Here is a 19,139-nt window from a genome sequence, read left to right as displayed (position 1 = left end):
GAAGTTGCCCATAGCCTCATTAATCTCCATGAAAGAATTGACTGAACAAACACACACAGGGCCTTTAAGTCGCCCTAAACGACTCAGTGCTCTCAGTACACTCCTGCCTGGCCAGCAGCTCTTTCAGTCAGTCCTTCTGACTGTAGCCAACTGTTGATACCAATATTCTTCCGGCCTCACTAGCTGGCACCCTTCTCAGTAGTAGTTGGTCTTGCAGGAATAAAGTTGTGGCAATAGAAAAGGAACACAAATATTGGGATTGCTTGGGGAAAAAAAAGAAGTATTTTAGTGGCTTCCTTGGTGCTGATACTTGTGAAATGGGAATGTTAATACATGCGAGCGTATTAACCATTTTGAGGAGACCTTGAGTAATGTGTATGCAGGGATTCTCAAGGATGTCAGAGAGGGCATTTTTGAAAGATGAGTTGGGATTTGCAAGCTGTTTCTTTGATGCCCTTTCTTCATAATCATTGCTTCTTCAGAGAGCATCTAACCCATTTCAGCACCTCTTGGAGAAGCAGTGCCTCAGAAGTGTTGAAAATTCTCACCAGCAACTAGGCAATTAAAAAAAAAAATCTGCAGCAGTAGGCAGTAAGGAAGTTTGCTTTTGTCTGTTGAGAACCATCCATATGACAAGTGTGGGAATTTATTTTCTAGTGTCAAAGTTAGGTGGTAACTACCTTGGACTACAAGTATCTGAGTTTCTGTACCTGTGGGATCAGCTCATCATGGTGGCTTTGGCCAAAACACGGTTCTGCAGATGGCTGTAATTTCAGATTATCCCTTTCTGTACACGCTATCAGCTAGGGCCTTTTTTCTTTTTCTCCATACCTTTAAGTTTGTTCAGCAAAAATTGACCTTGCATAGCCGTTCTTTTAAGAAAAAAAAGGTATCTCCTGATTTTATCTGAAAAGCTGGATAACTTAGCATTCTTGTTGGATTTATATGGCCTTAGGTTGCAAGGCCTCTTGGTGAACCATCAGCAATCTCATCTGACTCAAGTTCAGTCCCTTGAATTAATAGGAGATTAAATTGAACTGGCTTTTCGTCATGATTTGTTTTCCTTTGGGTTTGATTCGCCATTGCACAAACCCCCTTGCCTATCTGTAAGTTTTTTCAGCTGTCCAAGAGACAGAATTATGTTCCAGAGAACATAATGTGGTGTGTGATTAAGTGACATGTTCTCTCTGACTTCATCTCCAAGTCTGGAAGGTCAATATGGGTTCTTTCTTAAAATCTGTATTCTTTTGTCCGTATATGGCAATCAGTTCTCTTGGAGTTTATGGAATATTTTTTAAATTACAGAGTATTTAGCACTCTAAAATAGCATTTTACACTGTTTTTTCTTAATTTTCTGCATGTATGAATTCCTAGGAAATGACCAGTTTGTGGGTTTTTATATGTATTACAAACAAGATCACTTTGCTAAATTTGCTGTGAGTAGACATGCTCTGGTATCTCTGTATATGTAGTCTCATGCAGAACATATGTATTCTATAAGAAGTTTATTGATTTACCTTCTGGTTTTACTTTATATTCCAAATGCTTAAGTCTGTTTTCTAAATGCCATTTAGCAGCAAATGCTTGTCCCGAAGTGGCAGAAGAATATTATGTTGTTATCCTAGCTATCAATCATGTTTTTGAGTCTTTAAAAAAAAAAAACAAATAAAACCCACAAAACAAAAGTGCTTCAGGTTCCTCTGGAGAAGTAACTATGGTGTTTTCTTGATCAGCACGGCACAGAAATATTTTCACTATTTAGTAGGGGTTTTTTGCATCCATTAGAGAAAGTACTCACATGGGATTATTGTGGTGGTTCCCTGAAGATGCTTCTTTTTACTTATTGCTACACCAGTTTTCACCTGGCTGTCTGGTTTCACAGTTTGATACCATCTACTGAGCTTTTGAATACTCGGTTATTATGCTTTCACAGATCCTGCCATTGCAGAAATGTGGGTGTGCTCTCTGCTGAGAACTCTGCTCTCTGCAACTGATTCTGAATCTGGATTGTTGACAAACATAATGAATAAATTAAAAAACAAACAAACAAAACCCCAAAACAAAACACCAAAAAACACCACTTAAAAAAAAAGAAAAGAAATTGCATGCAGTTTTCAAATACTATAGCCTGTAAAACATAATCCCATCAGAAGAACTGATACTTAACCTAGTGTTATAATCAGTATAGGTTCTGAGGATGTTTCCAGTTTACATTGTTCTTGCTCAGGTCATGACCTAACGCTTTGTTTATGAGACGGAAGGCGATTTGTTATAGATAGGCTTCACTAGGTGTTCTTCTAAAAATAATTCTTATAAATAATCCTTTCCTGCAGGAGATAATGGCTTTTCACAGCCAGCAACCTATTATAACCCAGACCAACTTCCTCCAGAGAATTCTTCCTTTATGGAAAGGAATTTCATCTGCAGGTTACGATGCCTCCTGGATAATTCATCTGGGTTCCTGGTGAGTATGGAGTTATGTAAAAACTTCCCCACATGCTTGCAAGTTGGAAACCTGCATTATCCTTACAATATGAATGCCAGCTTACTTTATTTGTTAAGTCTCCATAGGTATCTGAGCTGCTTGAACCAGTATGTTTCAGTTAGCGGCACTAAATGTGTCCCCTTCAACATGTGGTTACGACCAGGTGCAACCTCTCTCATTTGTCATGGCTCAGTTGGCTCAGTGAAATACGAATAAGCATCTGCTTTTGTAAAGTACTATGTGATTTGCGGATAAAACAAGCATTACAAAGATTATTTTCTGTTGGGTATCTTGAGATGCAATAAGTCATAATAAATAACAGAACCATAGTTTTCCCTTACTTGGGAAAGTCTGTGCTTGCTCTTTTTAATACATTTTTTTTGTTTGTCAATGCTGTAGATTTTAAAAGAAATATGGGTTTATCACCCTCTGGGTGACTTCTTACAAATAGAATTTTTTATATAGGATTTTGCAATTGTACACATTTGCATACTTTATACTAATGACTGACAGAAATGCAAGAGAAATAATGTTATGTTAATTGTGTGTATGTATAATGCCATGTTCATTAGAATATTAGAAGATCCAGTTGGCATTTGCTATTACATGTTTGGTTTTTGTTTTGTGTTGTTTTTTTTTTTTAACAAAACAACCTTCCCATTAGATCTTTTTCCAGTGAGTTTATTGGTAGATCTCAAAGTGACATGCTCAGGGGTATAACAACAGTATTCTGTATGTGTTAGCTGACTTTTGTGTATTCCGTGGTGCAAAGCTTGAATCTGATGGGTCTTTAAAAATATATATATAATGTTTTACATCATAACAGAAATATCTTACTCTTAACTATCTCCAACATATAACAATTACTTTTTTCCTCATCTAAGGCTATGAATTTTCAAGGACGATTAAAGTTTCTCCATGGACAAAACAAGAAAGGGAAGGATGGTGCTACTTTGTCTCCTCAGCTCGCTCTGTTTGCAGTAGCTACTCCCCTGCAGCCACCATCTATCCTTGAGATACGAACCAAAAATTTCATCTTCAGAACTAAACACAAACTGGATTTCACGCCTACTGGCTGTGATGCAAAGTAGGTGTAAATTATTCTGCATAATACTCTAATAATTTCCTGATGAGATAGGTTTCAAGTATGTATCTGAAATATAAAGCTGGCTACTGTTTCAGTCAATACTGATGATTGTTTATGAACTGTTAGGATTTTTCTCTTCAGCCCTGTTAGTAAGTAAAGAGAAATGGGATTGTCATAGTGTACTTCCTTGAAAGGGCATATTGATTTCTGACTCTCAATCATTAAAAAAACAAAACACACACCACCGCCCCCAAACCCCCAAAAACCCAAAAGACAGAATACTAATGAATTAGGGAAGAAGAAAAGTTTAATTTTTAAATCTGGTTGAAATTTGGTTTTAGAACTGATAGAACAAGTGTTTCATTTTCTCCTTCAGTTCAAATAGATGTAAAATGCAATGGAAATGTTATTTACTTCAAAATAAACAAATGAAGTCCTTTTTATACTAAGATTTTTACCCATTTCCAAACCATTCTTTTCCCTATATAAAAACTGGAAACACTATTGCATTACTAGATCAACATAACATAACCATGCATCAACATGGCAAGAAGCCCATTAAGATGCTTCTTTATCAAAAGAAAAGTTTCTGGCCTCCTTCCTTCCTTCTCCCCTCCCTCCTATTTTTGACTGATAATGCTTTCAGCTTTCAGACTAATTTTCAGTGGAATCTCTCATATGGATTCCCATGCCTACTTATAGAATAACGTAGAGTGAAATTACTTGGTATTCTGTCTACTGATTAAACCAAAATGTTTTTCTTGGGTTCTATAAACTGATAAGAGTAAAAGTCAACAAAATGTTAACACAGGCTTTTCTGTCCTCTATTTGATTTTTTTTTTCATTATGCTTCCCTTGAAACCTTCAATTTTTGTCACGTTTTACACTTTTGCATATATTGTTCCCCATTCCTACTTTTTCCTTCTCCCCCCCCATTTTTGGATCTCCATTTGTTTGTTCCAAATCCTGTTTCAGTCTCTTTTTGACTATTTCATTCTATCATGTATCTCATAATGCTCACACAAATGCTGTTAAGTTCTTCAGCTCCCTGACCTCTAGTAAAGTACTCTAATTTTAGCTACCAGGGTCAAACATGACTCAATTGCCAGTACTCCTCTGAGGCATATCATAGAAAGTTTAAATGCAAACACAGGGGTCCCAAACCACTCAATAACAAAAGGGATGTAGTTCTGAGATATGCCCTGTTTTTAATTTTAAGCTACTAAAAATACTAAATTAGGCAAGAAGTTTTAGATAACTAACATTAAGGCCCTACTTCATTCTACATGTGAACACCTATAGGTAAATGCTATGAAATAGGGCGAGGCAAACAGTGTCTTTATTGCAACAAATGGGAGCTGCCTGCTGTAAGTGAGTATGTTCAAAAGTATGGAATTAAGAGTCCAGCTGAACCGTAGACATACTCTTTTTTTTTCTTAATGATCTAATAATTTTGTGAACCCATTCCTAGTCACTGAAAGCAACTTGGGGGACTAGTAAAATTTTATGATTTGTCAACTGCATTTTTTATTAGAACTGTCATGCTTCCGCATACAATTGATATTGCAACAAAATGTAGTTAGCATTTACGTCTGAAATGTTCTAGCCATAATTAACTTGCTTGGCATTCGTTCTGTGAGTTTGTTCATCAGCAGTGTTGCAATTGTTTTCTTTTTACCTTCCAGAGGAAAGATTGTCCTGGGATACACTGAAGCAGAGCTGTGTATGAGAGGAACAGGATACCAGTTTATTCATGCAGCTGATATGCTTTATTGTGCTGAAAATCATGTTCGAAGTAAGTTTCATTCCCTAAGAAAGGCTGAAAAATCAAAGCATGGATTATATTCATAGTGAAAAAATACTATGAAATACTGTTGTTTTTTTTAAAAAAGAAAAAAAGAAAAAAAGTGGTCATTAACAAAAAGAACACCATTTCATGTGATCTTTCCCTCCCTATAAAAACTTCTACTGGATGAAGAAATACTTAATATTCCTACCTAGACCCTTTTAGGTTATATATGCCAGTTTCTGTCCCATCTTGCTCTTCTCACTTCCTTCTCTGCTCAGCCCAACTTCTGCTATTTCAACAACTTCCTTTGGGCAAAGGGACTATTTCAAAGATAGCTTTCCTGTTAGGAAGTTAAATAAAGCATTTTCTTTTGATATCAGTGTAAGATTTTTAACAGAAATTAATCTCTGATTTAGCATGCTAGTGTCCTATATGTTTCTGGTTTTGATTCTTGGCAGCTTGATTTGGTTTAACAACTTAAGGAGAGAAGTATAATGTGTTAAGCTAAGGAAATAAATATTAGCTATCTGATGTAACTGTTCAGTGGACTTCTTTCTTTACTTTTTTGTTAGCTATAACATATTTGTCTTTGGAAGTTACAGAAACATCTTCAGGATATGTTGGTGCTTCTTTTCTACTGACCTCTCTTGAAAAACTTCTTTCTTTTGTCGCTTTATATACAATTAAATAACTCCCCCTCAGTAGGTTAGTTCTCAACCTGTATTAAGCAGGTTTTCTGTTTCAGGTATAGCTCAGTCACTGTTGCCTATCAGTGGTTTTGTTTGTTTGGTAAGGAATAAGAAAGAAAATATTTCCAGAATAGAATGGGGTGAAACTTTGGTGTGAAATTTTGGTTTGAAACTTTGTCTTAAAACTGGTTTTGCTCCCATTTTTGATGCTGAGATAAAAAAGAAGTCTTGTAGCAAAGATTATTTTTGGTTAGGATTCTTAAACTTTCTTAATATTTTTAAATTTAATTTTTCTGTCCAGGAATGCAGTGTTTTCAGCAATGTATGATGAAAATGTACTATGTTTATAAAACATTGCTAGTGAAGTGATAGTGGGAGTGAAAAATAATGGATTTTGAAGTACCTCTGCATTAACCAGTCAAAATGTGAAAGAATTGGATTCAGAGCTAATGTGTTTTCTCATTTCTTAAGTAATGGTCACTTTTTGGATGTAAAAGAGACTTAGGCTTTTGTAATTTACATGTTCTAGTATTTATTAATTTCTGTTATTGCAGAAATAATGGATGAAGCTCCATATAGGATGTTGCCAATCTGTAGTGGATATCTTACAATTGCTTGCAGTTTTGGCTTTTATTTTACCAGTAAATTAAAGTAGACATCTTAAAGTGATCGGTCATCCTGTTTCACTAGGAACATATTAGTGCTACACAGAAATGGGTGATTGAGGACATGAGATCTGTAAAATTGCTCTACAAATGGGACTACTTTCATGACATGCCAGGTTTTCCTATTTTTGTTCACTGGACACTAAACGGTATGCTTACTCTTTAACTCTAGTGATGAAGACAGGTGAGAGTGGAATGACTGTATTTAGGCTTCTAACCAAAGAAAATCGATGGGCCTGGGTACAGGCAAATGCACGTCTCGTCTACAAAAATGGACGACCGGATTACATCATTGCCACGCAAAGACCTCTTACGTAAGTCGTCATCGCATAAAGCAGTATACTTCAAAAACTGAAAAATTTTGAGCTTGTTTATATTCAGAAAGGAATTTTTTATTTTTAAATAAACCCCCTTTAAATCCTGAACTCCAAAAAGGAAACCTCTTTCAATTTGCTAACAAACATTGAAAAGAATTTTAATGTTTCGGTACTTATGTGGCATAGTCCTTTATGTGTAAAACTTTAGAGATTTTGATTTCATATAAAGAGTAAGAGCAGCGGTACAAGCACGAAGTTATTCCATCCAACCTATTCTTAATTCAGTGTCCCCGTTAGCAAAAATTAAGAAATCCAACTGCAGTTGTGTAGAAGAAACAACAGATAACATAAAGAATTTAAGTCATTTATGGTGCTGAACTAAATTGTACATAATATGGAATTCAGCATTATTATACAGGTTAAATAATTTTTGCTAAGGAGTCTGTAAAATGGAGAAAGAGAGATACTTCAGTATTGAAGTATTGATTTACTTGCTATGCCAAGAAAAACATAATGCATGAAACAAAGCCCGCTTATTTTCATTTCAGCTCATAATGCACAGAAAATGGGGTATGCTATCTAGATTTAATTACAAATGTAATATGTAAAGGTGGTATTATAGTCATAAGCTCCTTATTTCATAATCTGCCTCTTGGTTTAGCTCAGCCAAGTTGAGCTGGAATAGCTAGGAATTTGAAAAATGCCTACAAATAGAATAGTTCATTTTTTTATATTAATTCCAGGGGACAAAAAGATTACAGTAACTGTTTAGTACTGCAGTATTATGCTATATATTTGATTTATTTTCAGAGATGAAGAAGGGGCAGAACATCTACGGAAGCGTAACATGAAGTTGCCCTTCATGTTTGCCACTGGTGAGGCTGTGTTGTATGAGGTATCTTGCCCTATGTCGAGCCTTATGGATCCCTCTCAGCTGAAGAATAAAAGCACAACAGGAAAAGGAGACAAAGCAACGCTACACAATGATTCCGTGGATCCAAACTCCCTCCTAGGTGCCATGTTGAGGCAAGATGAGTCTGTGTATCTCTGCCCTCCAGCATCACATAAACTTTCCTTTGAGCGGAACTTCTTTGCAGACAGCAGGGATGAACTGAGCGGTGGTGTTAGCAGCAGCTGGACGGATAATCTCCTACCTGCTGGAAATCATGACATTCTCAAACGGGAACTAATGGAGTGTTCCCAGGACAGTGCTATTCCACTTCCTGAAGACAGTGCAGCACTCTTTCAAGATAACAAAACCAGTGATTTGTACAGCATCATGAAAAATCTGGGTATTGACTTTGAAGATCTAAAGTGTATCCAGCAGGATGAGGAGTTTTTTAAAACTGAATTATCTGGTGTGGATGATATTGGGGACATTGACATAACTGATGAAATCCTGACTTATGTTCAGGATTCCTTAAATAAGTCTGACTTCTTATATTCAGGCTGTAACCAGCAGCAGCCCCTGGTCCAGAATGAAGGTTGCTTGGTACAGCAAGAGTTAGATTCACATCAACTTCATCAGCACCAGAAACAGCTTGTGGAGCAGCAACAGCAGCAGCAACAGCAACAGCAGCAGCAGCTCTGTCAAAAGATGAAACATATGCAAGTCAATGGGGTGTTCACAGATTGGAGCTCTAGCACCAGCATGCCTCTTAGCTGCTCACAGCAGCAGCCCCAGCAATATGTATTCCCTGGCATGCATGCCACTACATCCGAGTTCTCTTACAAATCAGAAGTAAACACTTCCCCTTACGCGTGTAGGCAAGAGTTTATTCCTTACAAGCAACCCACAGCGATGATGCCACAGCTTTCTAATTTTGCTCAAATGGATTTCCCTGTAGCAGGTTTTGACAGACCAACCTATTCTGCTTCTTCCAACTTGGAGGATTTTCTCAGTTGTTTGCAGCAAGTCCCTGAAAATCATGAGTGTGGGATAAACTCTGAGTCAGTTATGCTAACTCCTCAAGCATGCTATGCAGGCGCTGTGTCTATGTACCAGTGCACCCAAGAAGCACAGCCCAGCTGCGTGGATCAAATGCAACACGATCCTATGATGGCAAGTCAACAAACGTTGTTGAACAAGGTAAAGTAGACAGCGTTGCTACATTGCTTGCATTTTGAATTGTGTTTTTATTGTTTTGGGTGGCTACCGGGATGCAGAGTTTGTCATAATTGAATCACTGAGTTTGAAACTGATGGGTTAGCAGTGTGTGAATGTCCTTGCTTTATTTGTTCATTACGTTGAAGAGAGTTGCATTTGGTCAAGTTTTTATGTACACATATCAACATCCTGGTAGCTCTCTTTCGCAGTATTAAAGCAAGAGAGTGAACTACTCTCTTGGAGTAGAGTAGGTACAAATAGAAGTTGTACCTACCAGCAATTTTTCCCAGTGGAAAAATTTTTCCCTTTTCCCAAAGGAAAAGCAGATTGGTCAAAAGTTTGGAATTTGCTTATATACCTTTTTTAGAGGAGTGGAATGATGTCAGTAATATTGTCTGGTACATTCATTTTCATGAAATATGTTGTAAGGATGCAGAAAAATATCTTGTTTTTAAAATGTTAGTGTTCTCTAGATACTCAGATTCTTTGATGATTTTAGTATTGCTTAAAGTATCAGATTATAATATCACATAAATAGCATGAAATATTATGAACTGTTGCATTTCTACACACGATGATACTGCAAAAATATTTTTATATATTGCCATAAGTGAAAGTCAGCTTGTTGCTCAAGCTGCTGTCTGTATTGTCTACTGAAGACAGAAGAGCAAGAAAAAATTATATTCACAGTAGGTAAGTTGGACCTTTTTCACGTTGTGTTAAGGAGAGGGCACAGTAAAAGCCATAGAAGAGAGGAGCCTGGCTATAGCACAGACTACAGCTTTAAGCACAGTTCTTCATAGGTAAAATTAACTTAGAAATAAAAAAAATCAATTACTAAGGCAGTTCCTGATTCTGAATAACCTTTGTTGAAGTACCTTAAATTGTACCATTTATTTCTGTTAATGCTGCTCAGATACAGATCCACAGTCCTTTTTTTTTTTTTTCTTTTTTTACCTCAATGAGTTAATGTTCTAAAGTACTGATCCTATCAATGCTTATGCACATGCATAAGCATTTACAGAATTAAAGTATTAACTGGCATTTAACCTACACAAGACAGAGGTGAGGAATGCAAGTAGAACATACCCGTTTTTTCAGTATGCTTAATACAAGTACAAAACATATCCTTTTTAAAACTGTTTCACTAGTGGAAAAAATATAATTGCAGAATTACAGAAATTTAGCTAAAATATAGGACAGTTCAGCAAGATGAATAGCTTCTGCGTGAGTGCCCAAGGGCTGTAATAGCATGAAGTGACTTTGGCAAACTGCAGTGTGCAAGCTTGCGCAGTGCTTGGCTGTATGTTGCCTGGCTGTGGTCAGTCTTATTAGTACTTCATAGTGCTTGATAATAGGGTTGCGAAGCAGTTCCAGGGTCAGCCAAGTTCATCCTTATAGTATAGAATTGTCCTTTTCACAAAAGATATACTGGTGTGGTGCATCAGTTTTGAACAGCCAGCACATAAGCAATTCCATTTCTTTCTTTTTAATGGTTGGTTTCAAATTAATTTATATCATAGATTGTTTTGTTGTTATGCTGCCTTAATCATTTTTGTAATGCCCCCTTTTTGTTGTTTTCTTGTTCACTTTTTCTTCTCATGTATCTGTAAAAAGTTTAATGACTAAGCATCTCTGAATGCAATAAACGAATACATCTATTACTTCATATTTACTAGAATGCTGTACTGCAATAGTAATATTGCATTTAGCTTGTTTGTCATAAAAAATGACCAAGGGCCACTTTTTGAAAAGTTATCCTTACTGAAGTTGTTCAGAGGCAAATTCAGTCCCTCTCGCTATGGTATACCCATGCTGTGTGGATCTGGATAGCATTGCATAAGCAGAAGCCTCGTGCAGAGCTGACGTTACCCTTGTGCACGTTAGCTCCTGTTTACTTCTGAAGAGAACTGCTGAACATTTGTACAAATGAGCTTAAAAGAGGAGCACGCTTCTTGGTGAGATAAGGAAGGATTATTCCCCCAACGCCTTTTGTAAAGGAGTGATCACAGATAGCTGATAGCTGTCTCCAAGTCCTTGCTGGTCCAAAACTTAACGTATGTCAACTGGGTGCAGCGCCGGGTGGGAAGAGACTGCTTGTTCCTAAACCAAATAGCACTGACTTTTGCAGCCCATAGTGCTATATACCGTTCACATGAAAAAAACCAACATCATCTGTTGTATCAGACTGTACTCAGTTTTGACCTGTAGTCACATCTGCCAATTAACATTTTTATAGATTGAGGGCAAAGTAAGGATCTATGTAAACCAAAGTTGTTATGCTGAGAAATGTTTTAATGTAGAAACATTTTTTTACCTAGAGATGTCATTGCTCCAGGGAAAGATAACCCTATATTTATATATGCTTATATTACAGAGATTGTATTTAGTACTGTATCAGAGGAGTTAAGGACTTTAAAATATGTGAACCCATTGGAACTACTAAGTCAGAAGTATATCTGCTGCACTTGAAGTAATCTTGTAAAATATCACCTGTGCCAAAGGCATGATGGCAAATAATATACATTTCTTTATTGTAAATAGGGAGAATGTATCACTGCTTATGATAATAAACTTAAGGTTTGATTTTATTGCTAATTGGTAACTTTAGTAAGGATGCGACTAAGCAGATAGGATAGTACTGTCTGAGCCTACGTTCACACAGCCAGACCAAAGTAGGGCAGTCTTTGCGGCTGGATTTAGCACACTGACATCCCTATCAGCGGTTGGAGTCTGGAGAGAGGACAGACATTGCTATGCAAGCTATGATTGCTATCCTTTCCTCAGCCTTCTAACTCAAATCAATTTCTACGTGAAAAGACTAGGGGATTAGAAAGCCAGAAGGGTCTATTGTGGTCGCCTGCCTTGACTTTCTGCCTAACGTGTAATTGCAGTAGGATCATAGCCAATGTGGTCTAAAAATACTTTCAGTGATGGAGAAGGGCAGAAAGGCCTTAGGTAATTTGATTGCTTGTTTAAGGTCGGTATTTCTTTCTTAAACAGGCGAAACCTTGCTAATTACTAGATTCTGTGTGGAGAACTTTCTTAGAAATTTTAATGAGCGTGCTCATCTTGTTAATGAAGAATATCGAAATAATCTGCTTCTGTTAGAAGTAATCCTAGCTTATATTATTGTAGCTGTCTTTAAAAGTATGGCAGCTTTGATTAAAAACATAATTCACATGGCTATAGTCTTCTTAAAAACTTAGAAGAACCGTCCACAGTTAATCAAATTTCAGTGTTTGCGCAGAAGGAAAAACGTTTCCAAAAACCAGCATATTTTGATAGCTGAATGAGTGTATAATACATGTTTTAAGGACAAACCTTGAATGAATGAATACTTAAGATATAAGCTACTCCCAAAGAGATGATGGAAATGTTTAAAATATTTTGTTGTATTTTCTTTGCATGACTGAATGGAGTATTTTGTAGATAAAGTGACTTTTCCATAGCATGACAGGAAGCATTACATCAGATGATTAAAATAATCCTGTGAACAATTATGTCAAGACTGATGAAAGCCATTCATTGCTCTTACTTGGCATTGTCCATATGAAGACCGTTTGTCAAAAAAGCCCACCCTACGATCGCTCAACCTGTGGATTGAATGCAGTACACTTCAGCTTACAAATAGGACTGCATGTGCATTCCTGGAAGAGCTGTAAAGTCTGGATCCCATTGCAGACATGAAAATATGTAAAAAGGTAGCTTTTAAAATGTAACAGCTGGATGTGGAAATTAGGAGTGCTCAGTCAGACTGTAATTTCTACAAGTGGAAACTATATTATGCTTTAGATAATAGTGATGTTTCTTTACTTAGCCAGAAGTAGGACTCCCACTGACTTCAACATGGGTAAGTTTCACTGATGATTCAGACCCTACTTTAATGCAAATTAACGTCTCATCATTCATCATTTAAGAAAAAAAGTTTTAAAGCTATTAATTATATTTTAAGATGATTTCATCCAATCTGTGTCTTTAGGAGGATTTTGTTAAAACTTATGAATAAATCAGTTTCCCATACTAACCATTTATATTGTCTTTTTTTCCTGCCAGTTCCAAAACGGTTTCAATGGAGGAAATGTAAATGAAGCATATCCCTCTCAGTTAGATGTGATCAGTAATACACAGACTGCCACACATCTTCAGCCTCTTCATCATCCAACAGAACCCAGATCCTTCTCAGATTTGGCATCTAGTGGATTTATGTGATTCAGATCTAGAGCTCCATCTGTGATTTTGTCTGGGCGTCAGGCTGCTCTGAGGAAAAGCTTGCTAAGTCTATCTTTGAGCATCGGACTTTAACAACTAAATTACATTTTGAGAATATGAGGTTGGTTGCACTATATACTGGTGGATATGTAATCCAAGACCTGGATTTTTAGAGTGACAGGTGGAATTAAAACTTCCGACTAAAAGTATGCATGTGCTGTTTTCCATCAGATTGACTGTGTCATTGCAGTATGGATTACATATGTACTACAGACTATGTCATGCTATACAACATAAGATAAGGCAAATGGTTTTGTTGTTTAGAAAATAATTGGGCACTTTACAAATAGCATCAATGGCACAAGGAAGATGATTTTACATGTGGATTATTTCCAGACTTTATTTTTTAAAAACTATTAAAAAGCTCTGAATTCGTGAGAATCAAAAGCACTTAATTTTAATGCATACTAAGCTCTTTAATCACTTATTTTATATTTAAATCGTTTTGTTTTAAGTCTCCATTCCTAGCACTTTAATAGAAGGCTTAATACAAGGGTATGATATGCAACTTCAGGTTTTCTATGAAACAGACCCCTTGCATTCCTCCTTTTCTTGTCAACCTTAAGTGCCTCACAATTTAGCTACCTTGTTTCTGATGGGAGCTTATTTTAGCAAAACTCACTATAAATGTCATCCATATTATGTGAACTTTTATCTAACATCTACAGTGCTACTGGCTGTATCTTTCCCCCCCCACCCCCCCAAAGATAATTTGCTTAGAGAATGACTTAATTCTTTATCTGTGGATTTGTTACACTATTATCAGGAGTTAATGTTCTGGATTTAGTTCAGCTGAAGAGTTTTGGTTTATTCTATACTGCTTTTCTGCTTTCTTCAGGTAATACAGGGTATATTAAAAAAGCAGATTTTGCTGAGGGGGAGGAACAGATCCTCAGGATTAGTTTTAGATTATTAATGCTGAAAAACATGTGCCTTATCTTGTGTTAAAATGCTCATAATGTTCTTTAGAAATAATACAAGGCTGCTCTATGCAAATACTTTCATTAAAATGGATATTGAAAAGGATTGCATTTTAAATAAGGGGGAAAGGAGTATCAATAGCAATTGGTACTGACGTTTACTTTGACTGCAGTTTTCAATGTTTGTAGTGGGGAAAGGGTCAGTTTTGATTTAAACTTTATCCCTAGCAAATTGCACTGCAAAGTACAGAGAGGTTATTATTTTTATGTATGTTGATCCATTTGAAAAGCTTTGTGCAAAGTATGAAATTGGGAGAAGGAAAAAGTCATTAAAGAAATTCTCCTTGTAATAATAGGTTTTATTTTCAGGAAAAAAAAACCCACATCCACGAAAACATTCTGGGGTTTTTTTTTGGTTTTATCTGAGAGGATTGTTAGAATTGCAGATGCCAATGTTTGGTGCAAAATAATAATCTACGTGAAAAATACAGAAATGTGTATATGTTCAAAATATTTCATACTCTTGTGTGTTGTATAGTTCATATATAATAAAATGTCTTTGTAAAATATTTTAAACCAGTTAATTTTAAGGTGTTACATCATTATATGTTAAGAACAGTTTTATTATGTTTGTTATATATAATATAAAACAGCAATTTAGCCAGTTTGTTTAAAACAGGCAAAAGTAAATTGGCTCCCTCCAATTAATATTGTTTAATACAAGGACAATCGCTTAAAATTGGAATCCTTTCATAGCTGAAACATGCTTTCTTTGAAGAAGAGCATATTTTCTTCTATTCCGTGTGATATGATATGCTAGGCCAAACTTCTAATTCAGTTACAATTTTTCAGATTAATAACTTCAGCAGTTCTTTTAAGTGAAATTACCATATATGAAAGGGACATTAAGGAAGCAATTACTATGCAGGAAAAACCCATAAAGACATTGTGGGTTGTATTACAAGGTTGCTTTTTTTTTTAACGTTTCAGATTTTGTTTTCAGCACAAGACATCAGTAACAGATTTAATTAATATCATTTGAATTAATTTGTGATTCTGTCATTCTTTTATTTAAAGTCTTGTTTTAAGCCAATATCTGAAACGTCTTCCATATCTAGCCAGTGTATCATGTTTGCATTTGAACTTCAAAATTAGAAAAATGCTGTAAAACCGGAAGGTTCGAAGGGATAATGTATGTTTTACATCTTACAAACCAGTATATATCCTGTTTATGAATTTAGTTAAACCAAATACATGTTGTCCTATCACTAAGTGCCAAGGATGCAGTACTACAATGGTGCTGCCCTACTTACTGTAAACAAATTAGTTGTTTATATGCAAATCAGCGTATTTTGTGCATTATCTTATGTGTACACCATTGACTGTATTAGTGCACTCTTGATCTGCACCAAACTGTACCTACAGTGCACAGATGTTTCTAAATTGGATCTCTATTAGCCCGCCAGGTCTGTTATAAGTAAGATTATAACCCAGTGTTAGTCAGTATTACTATCCATTTTTGTGCAAGTTTTCTTAGCTTGTTTTTCTTCCCAGTTCTTCTCTCTCCTTTGCTATGCCTGCACATACCATGCAATACACCTCTTGCGTTAAGGTATGGTTTTGTAGCGCTCTTGCTCATCTCCAGTAAAGTTTGTAAGACATAATATATGGTAATAAAATAATCACTTGAATGTAGCTGAAATGTATGTTCTTTTACTGCAAAAATGTTTGATTTCAGCAGTATACGAAAAGATACGTTATCATACAGTTACTACTATCTTTTGAGAGCTCATCATCTAATAGTTTACAAAACTATTGTTATTTACGTCACTGTGGACTTTGCACTTCTCTGAATATTAGATGCAAATACAATGTATATCATTTAGAGTGGTGAACAAATGTGTATTTGTCCATGGAATTAGTACTTTATACTTGCATGAAAATGAGTTTATAAATAAACTTTGTAAATAGTAAGCCACGATTAGCAGTTGGAAGGCTTCTATATTCATTGCTTAGTGACAGTAAATCCACAGTTGAACACTACTGAGGCAGGAATAGATTTCTGCATAGATGCTGCTAAAAATAAGAAGCGTTTTCTGTTTTGAGATTTGTAGCTGGCCATTGGTAGCCTATTTACTGTTTATCGCTATTTCATAAATAGTGATTTTAAGTTAAGAAAACAGTTCTTTTAGTTTATTTCTAATTACTGATATTATTGTTTCCTGTGTGCTATACTGGCTTTGCATGATAATCTTTTAAAATCAATTGTAATGCTGAATCAAATGTTTCACTGTAATCCCCTATGCAGTTTACCAAGTTTGCAATAGTTCTTTGGTTTAGTGACATGATGGACAAGAATTTAATTGGTTTCAACTATGCTATTACCTTGTAATGTATTAAGACACATCTTATCCAGGATCAGTACAAGGCTATGAACTCTGTATGTAGGTCCTCTTGTTTACTCTTCTTGCATAGCACAAAAAGACAAGCTAAGATACATGAGTAATTCAACAAGGCTGCAAATCTATTAAGTAACATCTGGAAATAATCAGGCAATAATATAAGCAACACAGGCCATCCTTTTTTGTAGTCTGTTGCATTTGTTAAAAGGATACATACCTTCAAGCCACATATCAACCTGTTCCCAGAAGTGTAAGACCTCAATGTCCAGTTTTGCTTGATGGAGGGAGATACTTTCTTCTGGACTAAGCCATTTTATTTACGATTTATGGAATTCCACTTCTATTTCTAATTCAACATGAAAGTTAACAACCATGGTGGTACCTAACCAGCAGTAAGTCCACTGCATCATAAGCTCGGGCAGTTTGTTGATGGAAGTCATCTTACTCGAGGCTCTGTCAGAGGGAGGCTTCCCCAAATAGCTCTTTTGGAGATGTATTTTCCTAGTGAGGAACCAAGTTTCCCACTCATACACTTAAACTGAGAACTGTTTTATTCTTAGGTGATTTTGTTCACCTGAGAACTGGCTTATTAAGTTAGGTTAAAGTTACTATCTAGAATAAGAGTCTGATTCTGCTTTTAATTTTTTTATTCTGTCCATTGATTAAGTTGACAAATTATCTTCCTGCCTTCTTCCCTCTCTGCCTAGGCATTCTTCCCTGCAAGCTGGCACTTTGTATCGTATACTCTGCATAATCTGAATATTTATTTCCAGCATGGGCCACTGTCCACTTTTCCCCCTTTCATTTCTCTTGCCTCCAGTGAGCAATGTTCACTTTGATTGCTCACCAGGGAATCTGAGCCAGCTCTCCAGAAAAACCTCCATTCTTCCTCTCAAGCAAGTTCTGGTGCGTTGATTTTTGTGGTGAACCTACGTTTTATAAATCCTCTTACCTCTTGAAGTTGATCTTCCTGATAGGTAGAGAAGGACCATAATAGTAGGGCATCAGCCGCTAAGTGCAAAATTTTCAAAGATTCAACCGAAGTTGTGAAATCGAAGATGTGATCAATCTATGGGATAATGAGGTTTCTTCTTTATAACCTAACCTTTCTAGTCAAGGTCCAGCAGGCAATGTTATTAGCATCAAAGCTATATACAATTTAGTTTCCAAAGTAGCCAGTCTTTGAGAAAGGGAGAGGTTCCTCAATATTAAAGTTGCTGTGGTTTTTATAATTTATGCTGAAGCTAACAGGCTCTTATCTTTTCTTGAATCCAGCCTGGCTACAAGTAAAAGTATAAGCAATATTCAGAAATTAATAACTTCAACAGATTTTTTTACACCATTTTGAAGGTTGTGTGTGATCATAACTGTCTGGAAGTCTAAGACCCATACAAGTAAGTCTGAGAAGTTTAATTATTGAAAAGAAATAAATAAAAACAGAAGGGGAAGCCTGAGGGATGTTGGGACTAATTGGGATCCTTTATACTGCATAATAATAATAATATTCAATATAACAGTTCCTCCTGTATTTACAGAATGACAAGGGAAAAGAGAAAAATTTTTGATCAAATTTTCCCCTTTTCACTGACTATGGACATTAAGACTTCCCTCTTAACATGGAATAGTGGGCATCTGTTGGTAGGTGGTATGAGCCAGAGGAACTTGGCTCCTTGCTAGTAAAAATAAAAGCTAAATTAGGAGAAACTATTGAATTTACTTGGTGACACTAGTCAGTGAAATTTTGAGAGGGAAGTGCAGGAAGAGAAGGGATGGTCTCACCCTTAATGTACTTGAAAGATTTCTGAGGGTATTTGTATTCTTTTCTAGTTTCTGAATCATCATCCATACTTTTTTAAAGAGCAAAATTTAAATCTTCAGAGTCTCTACTCAGCTGCCAACTACCTTGATTCTTCCATAACCACTCAGATCCTGGCAACATTGATCCACTTGGCTACCAAGCCCTCAAGAAGTTGCATACCAGGTGTTTCCTGCATTTCTATGGGGCCCAAACCAGTAAGTGGTTTCAGAACATACTGAACAAATTTGTCCAACAGAAAGCAGCCAGAAAGTCTTCTGTCAAAATGAACTAATGGGCAAGCAAAACACGCAGGTTAGCTCCCTCCTCTACCTTGTTTGGAGTTAGGATGTAAACGAAATCAAGGTCTCTAAAGTGGTTCATAGGATATCCTGAAATGAAACAAACTCTTCCCTTAAATTGTTCCACTTAGTACAAGTAGTTCACAAATAACAGAGAGTAAGGGATGTATCCTTTTGTCTAGGAGCTAAGACAGTCAATTAGGACAACTGGATTCTTAAGCAGGAGGTGCTGGGTGCCCAGGGCAGTCTGTGGCCCAGCAATTAGGGCACTCATTCTGCTCTTCACCAGCATCTTTTTCATTCTCTTGA

The 19,139-nt window shown here is 36.2% G+C and overlaps 1 protein-coding gene across 1 annotated transcript in view; it reads left to right on the top strand.

The window, feature by feature from the left end:
- The window catches only part of AHR (aryl hydrocarbon receptor), a 57,651-nt gene extending 41,379 nt beyond the window's left edge, over positions 1 to 16,272 (top strand). The window contains exons 5-10 of the mRNA XM_009326086.1: positions 2,334 to 2,464; positions 3,370 to 3,572; positions 5,258 to 5,367; positions 6,888 to 7,029; positions 7,843 to 9,121; positions 13,196 to 16,272. Of these exons, the coding sequence (XP_009324361.1) occupies positions 2,334 to 2,464; positions 3,370 to 3,572; positions 5,258 to 5,367; positions 6,888 to 7,029; positions 7,843 to 9,121; positions 13,196 to 13,351 (2,021 nt within the window). The 3' untranslated portion in view covers positions 13,352 to 16,272. The remainder of the gene's footprint in view (positions 1 to 2,333; positions 2,465 to 3,369; positions 3,573 to 5,257; positions 5,368 to 6,887; positions 7,030 to 7,842; positions 9,122 to 13,195) is intronic.
- Positions 16,273 to 19,139: the final 2,867 nt, after the last annotated feature.

This window comes from Pygoscelis adeliae, unplaced genomic scaffold, assembly GCF_000699105.1.
Source record: "Pygoscelis adeliae isolate BGI_AS28 unplaced genomic scaffold, ASM69910v1 Scaffold15, whole genome shotgun sequence".
NCBI classification, from domain to species: domain Eukaryota; kingdom Metazoa; phylum Chordata; class Aves; order Sphenisciformes; family Spheniscidae; genus Pygoscelis; species Pygoscelis adeliae.
The sequence above is the reverse complement of the archived record's forward strand: the minus strand, read 5'-3'. Positions and strand labels throughout refer to the sequence as shown.